Raw genomic sequence first — 10,426 nt, 5'->3', positions numbered from 1 at the left:
AAAAAAAAAAATCTTAAAAAAAAAAAAAAGAAATTTCCTGTTAGAATGATCCTATTTCAAATGTTCTTTCTTACCTTTTTGAAACTCTATAGCATTGAACCTTTTTTTGGTCTGAACATCCAAACATTGTCCTGTGATGGTACAGCCCGGGACAATTCAGCAAACCTTCCAGGCCTGGCAGAGACTTTTCAATGCCTGGCCGATAGGAAGAAACCATCTGGGCAAACAGATTTAGGAGAACAAGACCAGGCTTCTAATGCTTTTATTGCTGGCTGACTGGGTTATCTAGGGCCAGACACGTAAATTAATCTCAGGGTCCTCATCTGTGAAATAATGAGATCTACCTCCCTACCTATTTCCCAAAGTACTTATGGCTCACATAAAAATGAGTGGATTCTGAGGAACTTGTGAACAGCCTCAGTTTCCGTATCTTTAACAGAAGTGGATGGTTTCAGCCTCTTTCAGTCTGAACATGACCTAGCCCTGTGCTCTAACTTTACTATTGGAAATAGTTTTTCTTATTGCCTCATGTTGTAATAGGACATGAGAGAATAAATGTGAGACTGGCAAATATCCCATTTTCTAAAGGACACACCAAGGCTTTTTTGAACTACAAAAGTATCTGGCTGTGTCTTAAAGAGTATTAGATCCTTCTTATGCAGCGCTTCTTTTGGGTTGTGGCCAGCTACCACTGGTGGCAAACAGCTCCTCTTGGGTTTCAATAAGCACAAATCAACAGCACCTCATCTCCTGCTGCCCGTACCATGGGCATGCTCCTTCCCAGAGCTTCCCTGTCCACTCAGTCGAGATACCGGCAGGCTCCACTCATATGCAGCCTGGAATTAACATCCCGTTGGGGTAAACAGATCAATTCTTACTTTCTCCCCATATGAATTGTCCTGAGATGCACTAGTCCATTCTTGAGGTCAAATAATCAGTTGTTCCTGATACCAAGTGTTGGCCAATTTGGTAAATCACGCTGGTCTTGGCACTCCCTCCTTCGCCATCTCACTTCTTTTTCCTTCACTCCTGCTTCCTTGGATCTACACTCCTGAAAAAAGCAGTTGCTCATAAACTTTGGTCTTGGGCTCTGCTTTTTAAGGAACTTACATGACAACAGGGAATGGTTTTCAGTAAGCAGCTTCCCTGGTGACGCAGTGGTTAAGAGTCCACCTGCCAATGCAGGGGACACAGGTTCGAGCCCTGGTGTGGGAAGATCCCACATGCCACAGAGCAACTAAGCCTGTGCGCCACAACTGCTGAGTCTGGGCTCTAGAAGCCACCACAATGAGAAGCCCGCACACCACAACAAAGAGAACAGCCCCCGCTCGCCGCAACTAGACAGAGCCCGTGCGCAGCAACGAAGACCCAATGCAGCCAAAAATAAATAAATAAAATAAATTTAAATCACAGATCAATAGGTTTTTTTTTTTTAAAAAGAATATTGTAAGCATCTTTTAAAGCTTTATCTAAACTCTAGAAACTGTATATTGTCTACAGCACCAAGTAATTAGTGTTAGCCTAATTCAACTTAAATTCAACAATTAAAACAAACAGTAAGAGTATGTATTCATATTTGTTTATTATTGCATAAAGAGGTTACCCAGATTTTGAAGCAAGGTCAGTGGAAACTGGCCATCCTGAAGAACAGGTGGGGACAATGCTTTTCACTAAATACCTTTCTAAAACCTTTTTATAATCATGTGAACATATTACCTGTTTTAAAATTAAGCTTACCATTTACAATCAGTATGAGATGGAGATGTAGAACTATAAATTCATGATACGATAAATGGACTGAAATTGCTCGTGATTTTGTTTCTGGGCTCATAGACTTAGAGTCAGAATTTGATAATGGAGAGCCTTAAATTGTAATGAACAGGTGCACATAAACTGATAGAAATTGATACTTGATTTCATATTTCAGAACTTTCTCAGATTACAAAAATAACGTGTGGTTAATATTTTTAAAAATATTGGAAAGTACCAAAAGTACAAAGATAATGAAAATCACCTGTAATTACATCACCAAGAGATTAAAAAACATTGGTGCATACACCTCTGGTCTTTTTTAAGTGATATATTACACATAGGTGTTATTTAAAGCCAACAGTAACTGAATTTCCAAAGCAAGTTTCTCTTATGAAATAGAAATAATGGTTAATGATTTCAATACTATGGATAAGGTTAGGCATTTCATAGGCATTCTCCCTTCATCATCACCTCAATATTATAGAAGAGATAGACCTCTTTCCCCCATCCTATAGAGAAGGAAACTAAAGATCTGAGAACTTGAATGTTAGCATGCCCAAAGGCTCACAGCTAATAAACGGCAAAACCATGATTCAAAACCATGTCTGTCTATTCTAAAACCCTGGGTTTTTTCATTTACCATAATGTTCCCACCATCATAATTTTTTAAAACATGATATACAAAATCCTAGGTTATTCTATCACTAGATATGTTATCACATATTATGTTGCATCAAATGACAGAAATGGGAAAATCATATACAACTTGCCTTAAGCAAAACCAAAAAAGTTGACTTTTCAGCGGTTGGAAAGTGTAATACCATTTTTTCATCTGTTAGAGAATCCTGTCACTGCCATCTTCACAGTTGAAAGGAAAATCAGTACCGCTGTTGGAAGAACTTTACGCCATTTGAAGAACTGAATTTAAGAGGACTGAATACTGAATGGAAAATCATTCAAATACAATTTCTTTAGGCATTTATGAAACTGCACATTTCTTGGGCCTTGAGTCAGTTTCACTTTTAAATTGACGAATATTTTCTGGAAAAAATGAGATAACATGATTAATAGCTAACATTTATTAAGCACTTGGCTACATGTTAGGCACTATTAGTCCCACAACAGCCCTTTGACACAGACACTTTTCTAGTTAATAACTGAGAATGCCAGCAGAGTGAGTTCTGTACAGAACTTGCTCAAAATCACAGCCCATTATTTGTTGGAGTTCAGCTATAAGCTCACACAGTCTCGCTCCGGAGTACACGCCCTCACCCACTGCAGTGGGCTGCCTCTCAGTCTTCCCTGCGAGTTCTCGTGGACACTCTTTCATAGAAGAGAATAAGTTCAAAATTGAGGGAACAAACCCAGAGCTATAGGAGGATAATGTCATGGAAGGTACGCGTAATCCATGCACACTATTCCTCGTACCTACCACTGCTTGAAACTGAATATCGGATCCGTGATCTGATGTGCATTTATGTTCTCAGTTTCAGGTGAAACTGCACCAGCGAAAATAATGGTGATAAGTTTTCAAAGCATCCTCCCTGACAGTACGGTCTTTGGCAGAGTGCTTTTTAGCAGTAATCCCAGCTGGCAAAATAATTGCCTGTCTGCTCTTTTCTCTCAGCGCAGAAGTAACTTTTTCAAACATACTAACTGGCAGAGTTCCCAAGAGGAACAGGCATGTTGAGCAAGACAGTTCTTAGTTGTAGAGCACTGTCCTATAAGATGGTTTAGCACTCCTGCTCCCCTCCTCCCACACATGCACACACACAAAAGTACTCCTACACTTTTCAAATGCCCAGCAGGGGAATGACACTGAGAACCACCAGGCTAACAACGGGACCAGTGCTAACTAAGTCACCAAAGGAGAAGCTGCATGTTCTGACACCAAGCTGGGACTGCTGTGGCTCAGGGGAGTACTTTTGCCGACCATCCCCTACCATTTTAAGAGAGCGGGAGTTCCTATCTGTTGAAAACTGTAACTCACCAGCTAGTTCTGAGAAGCCCGCGCACACCAGCTCCTCGTACAGGTGCTTGACCGGCGTGGCCTGTGTCACCAGGGCCCCGTGCAGCCACAGAGCCCCGTGGCCGTGTTCACGGAAGCTCTCCTCTCCCGTGGCAAGCACAAAGGGCAGATGCTGACACCTCCTTCCTGTGAACTCAGTTCTAACGCAAGTTCCATATGACTGTGGTTGCATGTTCATTCCTCCTCTGGCAGCTGTGAGGTAAGAAGCCCAGTGGATGAAAGCCCTTCCAGTCGCTTCACTGGTACTTCTAGGGGGACCAGAGTTTGGAGTCTCTCAGCACTTGCCACGCACCTGCTGTGCTTAACACAGACGAAAGCTGAGGATGAGAGAGGGGAGGGACAATCTTAAAGCAATGTGGAGCTTTTCTTCAACGTTCAGGTGGCACTGCCAGAGGCTAGCACTTCTCAAACTTAAGATGCGCAATTCACCTGAGGGTCTTGTCAGAGTGAAGGTGCTGGTTCAGTCCGTCTGGGGTGAGGATCTGCAGGTGAGTAAGCTCCCAGGTCCTGCTGCTGCCGCCGCCCGTGAACCACACCCTAAGCAGCCAGCATGCACCCACCTGCCGGTCTAGCTTCCAGGAAACTCCTCTGGTAGAAGTCTGCAAACCCCGGCCAGGCCAGGGCTCTTCACTGGGCAGATCTCACTAGACGCCTAACCCCTGAGAGGTGTTTGGGGAAGTGCTGGGATGCGGAGATGGGAACCGTGGTCACTCGCGGCTGGAGGTCACAGTTACAAACCCATGCCAGGTTCCTAGCTCTGCCAGATGCCGAGATGAGGAGGGCCTGAGCTCTGGGGAGGAAACCTGCTGCACAGACTGTTAGAGGGTCAGGTGTCTCAGAGAGAACAAACTATATGCATGAAGAATATACTCCTAGGGACTTCCCTCGTGGTCCAGTGGTTAAGACTCTGTGCTCCCAGTGCAGGGGGCCTAGGTATGATCCCTGGTCAGGGAACCAGATCCCACAAGCTGCAACTAAAGAGCCCACATGCCACAACTAAATAGCCTGTACTCGGCCACAGAGATCCCGCACGCAGCAACAAAGACCCAGCGCAGCCGAATAAATAAATAATTTTTTTAAAAAAATGTATTCCTAGGTGAATCCAGTTCCTTTCTTAAATCTTGCCGCTGCCAGACTAATTTTTCTTTTTCTTTTTTTTTTTTTTTTTTTTTTTTTTTTTTGCGGTACGCGGGCCTCTCACTGTTGTGGCCTCTCCTGTTGCGGAGCACAGGCTCCGGACCCACAGGCTCAGCGGTCATGGCTCACAGGCATAGCCGCTCCGCGGCATGTGGGATCTTCCCGGACCAGGGCTCGGGGCTCGAACCCATGTCCCCTGCATTGGCAGGTGGATTCTTTACCACTGTGCCACCAAGGAAGCCCTGAACCATTGAATTTAATGATGGATGATTAGGTGGTAATCATTAGGTGGTAATAATTAGGGTAAATGGATATGAGAGAGGAAATTCCAAGCATCTTTTTAATCTTTTCATTAGGAACCATTTTATATTAGGCCAGGATATAAACTTGTTGAATAACAAAGGGAATTTTAAATAATAAATAAATAACAATAAATAGATTTGGTTAAAAAAAATTTTTAAGGCTGTATATCATGGCTCACAGGCATAGCCGCTCCGCGGCATGTGGGATCTTCCCGGACCAGGGCTCGGGGCTCGAACCCATGTCCCCTGCATTGGCAGGTGGATTCTTTACCACTGTGCCACCAAGGAAGCCCTGAACCATTGAATTTAATGATGGATGATTAGGTGGTAATCATTAGGTGGTAATAATTAGGGTAAATGGATATGAGAGAGGAAATTCCAAGCATCTTTTTAATCTTTTCATTAGGAACCATTTTATATTAGGCCAGGATATAAACTTGTTTAATAACAAAGGGAATTTTAAATAATAAATAACAATAAATAGATTTGGTTAAAAAAAATTTTTAAGGCTGTATAGTAAAGAAACAAGTCTTCTTCCCACTCCAGACCTCAGGGTCCCAGTTGTCACCAGGGTTAACAAATCTTAGCATTTCTGGGGGTCTACTTCAGCTATATGTACGCATTATTTATGATTTTCAAAGTTCATCCAACTCTCACATCTTAAGCTTTGTTAGGAAAGGGGGCTTATGCATCTGGTGGAAAAATAATTTATTCTCATCTAGGAAAAAGAATCTAAAAATGCTAAGAGGAATTAAAAATAGAACCAATGAATATTCCTATTTTTAAAGAAAATGTGAAAACAAAGATGGAACTTGGGAAAGTCACCCTCAATAAAATACAGTGATGATCTAAGAAAACGAGAATGAGGCTAGGACAAAGAGGAAGAGGAAGAAGAAGAGAGACTAGAAATCAGAGGAGGAAGGAGAGCGATTAAACAGAATTCTAATTGTCAAATGTTTTTTTGTTTTGTTTTGTCCTACAGACAAATAAGAAAAGTCGGGGGAGGATAGTGTGGCCTTTAAACTGATCCCCATGTACCAGGACTACTGAGCCAATTAAACAGTACTGCGAGCAAGGAGGCAAATCAATGCCCCTTAAGGATTTAAGGGACATTTCTCAGGATTGGCAAATTAGACATCGGTCTGGGCTTAAGGCTCCTCAGGGGTAGACATGTGAGCGACTAGGCCCTAAATTCTGGCTCCAGCCTGTTGGAACAGAGTGGACATTCAGTCTAAGACGGCAGCAGAGGGTGGTGTCTGGTGATGAAACTCCTGCCCGAGGGCATAGACTTGAATCTTGGAGGGGAGGGCATTCTACTGAGAAGCTGCGTGAGTGGCAGCTATCAGAGGGAGTACTGATGAAAGAAGACAGAAGGAATGTCTTGGAGACAAGCTTTTGTATTCTCATGAATAAGGTTTTCGTGACCATCGCAGAATACTTGAGTGCTGAGTCGCCAGCACAGCGGTATGTGGAAAACTGCAAAACCCTAAATATGAACTTCCTTACCACTCAGTAGAATGCGAGTCTGGGAGCTTCCAGAAGGGACGATAGCCAGAGACTCCGTGACAGCAGGCACAGCCAGCAGCCAACCACCTGGGGCATGCATGCCAGGCTCCTTAGAGCCAACGTGGACTGGCCTGCTTGGCCCAACTGAGCCCTACACACTTCAGTTCCAACCACTGGTGCTGACAAAGGATGGAGAGGAAGGGAGGCAGCTGTTAACGCTGCAAATTGAACAGCACAGGACAGAAGGGACAGCTATAACCACACTAACCAGGGCCCTGGCCACTAGAGCAGAAAAAAGAATTACACAGACCCCACCCTGCCCTGTAAGAAGAGGGGGCTGCAGAAGAGGCCCTCACTGAGCTGAATTCGGCCTTCCTTACCTCTCTCCAGGCGTAGCACCTCTTGGCTTTAATGAGCGTGCCCACGATGAGGTTGCAGTTGCTCCTGGCGGCCACGGCCAGGGCAGTCTTCCCTTACTAAAAGTCAAAAATCAAAGAGTCAGGCAATGCGGCCTACTGGTTAGGAGCTCTAGCTTTGGAACAAGGGGGCCTGGATTCAAATCCCGATCCTACTGATTCCTTGCAGGGCAAATTTGGGCCAGTCCTCAGCTTCCCTAGGTCTCAATAACTACCCCTCTGAGTAGTGGTGAGGGGCAAGTGTGATAACTCGTATAGGGTCCTCAGGACTGTGTGTGGCACAGTCTAGGGCTGTGTGCGGTAATCGTCTCAGAGATGCTAGATATTGATAGTGTCAGGTGCTGTGTCAGTGGGGCAGGGGGAAGGATTTGGGCTTCGGGACCCAACGTCAACAGGTAACGTTCTACACTTGCCCTATCAATGAGAACCCAAGCATTTCTCCAAGACCGGCAGGGGTCTCCCTGGCTCACTGCACTGTGAAGTCCTCATCAGCAAATAACGTAAGCATGCGTTTTTCTCCTCCAAAGTCTGACTCCACCTGTGGCAGAGGCTTTAGTCAGCGTCCCATGACCCACCCACCACAAATAGCGTTTTTCTTCTAAAAGAGACCTCCTGATTTTAGCTGGGCACTTGGCCACCCCGAACATTTCCTAGTCTCCCTTACCCTTGGGTATGTGAACTAAGTTCTGGCCAATGGTATGTAAATGGAAGCAGCACATGCAACTTCTGGGAAGTTTCTTTAAAAGAGACTTCAAAGTTTCCTCCTCCCCCAGTGGAATGCTGGCATGATGGTAGGAGCCTGAACAGCCAATTTAGATCAGGAAGCGAAAGCCATGTGTTGAGGAGGGCAGAGTAATAAAACAGAAAAGGGATGGATCTTATTCAGAATACAATCAATAATGTTAACACTACATAATACAGAATTCAGCTCACTGGTCTCCTATCCAGAATTTTTTCCCATTATATCATACCACCTCTAACCAAAGATGAGGGGTTGGGGTTGGAATCTTCACCAAACGGAATGAGCAATAAAGGCTGTTCTAGACATAATTTGGGGCATGAATGGCCTGGCGCCCATATGGTACCTTATACAAATTACAAATGACGTACCTTCGTCAAGATGGATATAGTTCAAAGCTACAGCACACAGCTTTGCAAGCAGTGTCCCCTAGATTTTATGCAGCGCACAAGCTATACATGTACACTTTTTTCCCAAGCAAAAGATGGTGGTCCTCATTTGTTTTCCAAATGACCCATGAAAAATCTGCTCGGGGATCCTGAAGATAATTTACATGAATGGTCAGAAGTAACCTCGGAAGAAGTTCCAACCTCAGAAACCCATGTTTCTATGCTTAGAGATCCAGAAACTTATCCTGATAATTCTCTCACATGGCTGAGTATCTGTGAAATGCAACTGCCACCAATTCAAATGATTTGTCTGCTAGTCCAGGAACTGAGACCCAGGTGAGCCTGAAAATTAGAGCTGAAAGTAATCAGCGTCTAATCAAGAGACAGTAATGAAATTAGGAAGAACTGTATTTTGCAGGCATTTAGCAAGCCTCTAATTGTATGCTATCCAAATTCTGGCTTGTAAAGCCATCTGAATCACCATAATTAGCCTATTTTGGGAAGGCAGCATTCGGGGAGCCAGAGGTTTCAGGCTCATAGGAAAACCTTCGCAGAGAGTATAGCTGGAGTAGAAATCCAAATACTTGTGCTGCTGAGGGCGGGTGGCCCTCGGAGAGCTTTGTGACGCCACAGGCTGAGAGGACCCGGAAAGTCAACTTTATACCAAAACTTGGCTCTTTTTTTTTTCCATCCTGAGCAGACCTTAATTCAGTCTTAGAAACAGTCACTTATCTTTGGTAAAAATTGTGGGAACAGGCAGAAAAGATAGTTTTTATTCATTAATTACATATGTCCTGGGTGCCAGCTAGGCACCAGACGGGATGAGAAAAGAGGGAGGAGGAGGAGAAAAGAAATCTAGGAAATCAGACTGTGAGGCCCAGGAAACTGTGGCTTTTGTTCTGAAAACAGAATCAAGCTGTAGCACGTGTTCACTGGAATATCCAGTCCACTTGCAATGGGGGCCCAACATAAGTTCCCTGCCCAAGGCTTTAGATTCTCTCCTCACCAGACTGCCCTGGAGGTGTTAAGTGCTATTGACAAAGTAGAATAAAAGAAAGCATGGGAAGCTATTAACATTTAGCTACAAATGCTAAATGTTAATACTAACGCTAAATGTTAACAGAAGTTAATGAGCCACTACTGGTGTAATTCCACCTAAGTGATGGAAATATGGGTGATTGTGTTTTCCTCCCCTAGGTTTTTCTATGTTTTCCAAACTGTATTACTTTCATGATCAGAAAAAGAAAACTGACTGAAACAAGTAAAATAACATATCACTACTTCAGATCCCACAAACATGCAATGTGTGATTCTGAAATAGACTAGGGAGGACTCAGGCTTGCACTGGGAATGAGGGATGCACTGAGCTGATGGTTAGTGAGGGCAAAGACCAGGAAGGAAAAACTGCAACTTCTGGAAGTGCTGGGCAGCCAAGCAGCCAGTAGCCTTGGCTTTGAAGCTCAGCTCTGCCTCTTACAATGGCCCTGATGTCATCAAATCTTCTCTTATAAACTGGGATAATTTCGTCTGCCTCACAAAGGAGATGGGAGAATTGAGCTAAGATGTGAGTGAGTACTTAGCCAGGGGGGATAATTCTCTTCTTCCCTTATAAACTGGGATAATTTCATCTGCCTCACAAAGGAGATGGGAGGATTAAGCTAAAATGTGAGTGAGTACCTAGCCAGGGGGGCCACACAGTGTCTTCTTCTACACCTTTCAGTAAAGCTGGAACCCCAACCCTGCCATGGCTGAGCCTGCGGAACTGCATCACGTGAAAGAAACAAAGCTGTCTTTAAAAACACACCTACACAATGGCCTAAGGGTGCAAGCAACCCAAAAGTCTATCCATGGATGATCAGATAAACAAAATATGGCATAGACATACAAAGGAATAGTATTCAGCCTTAAAAAGGAAGAAAATTCTAACACATGCTGCAACTTGGTGGAGCCTTGAGGATACAGTCCCAAAAGGGAAAATACTGTACCATTCCACCTAGATGAGGTAACCAGAGTAGTCAAATTCATAGAGACAGGAAGTGGAATGGGGCTGAGGGAGGAGGAAATGAATGTTGTTGTTCATAGAGTTTCCGTTTTGCAAGATGAATGAGTTCTGGAGATTGGTTGGATAACAAAGTGAATATTCTTAACACTGCAGA

The 10,426-nt window shown here is 43.9% G+C and overlaps 1 protein-coding gene across 1 annotated transcript in view; it reads right to left on the bottom strand.

Moving 5' to 3' along the window:
* Positions 1–2,535: 2,535 nt before the first annotated feature.
* ANKDD1B (ankyrin repeat and death domain containing 1B) overlaps positions 2,536–10,426 on the bottom strand; it is a 56,408-nt gene continuing 48,517 nt past the window's right edge. The window contains 3 exon segments of the mRNA XM_028493429.1: positions 2,536–2,793; positions 3,743–4,054; positions 6,995–7,202. Coding sequence (XP_028349230.1) covers positions 2,732–2,793; positions 3,743–4,054; positions 6,995–7,202 — 582 coding nt within the window. The 3' untranslated portion in view covers positions 2,536–2,731.

The sequence above is a fragment of the Physeter macrocephalus genome, chromosome 8, assembly GCF_002837175.3.
Source record: "Physeter macrocephalus isolate SW-GA chromosome 8, ASM283717v5, whole genome shotgun sequence".
NCBI lineage: Eukaryota > Metazoa > Chordata > Mammalia > Artiodactyla > Physeteridae > Physeter > Physeter macrocephalus.
The sequence above is the reverse complement of the archived record's forward strand: the minus strand, read 5'-3'. Positions and strand labels throughout refer to the sequence as shown.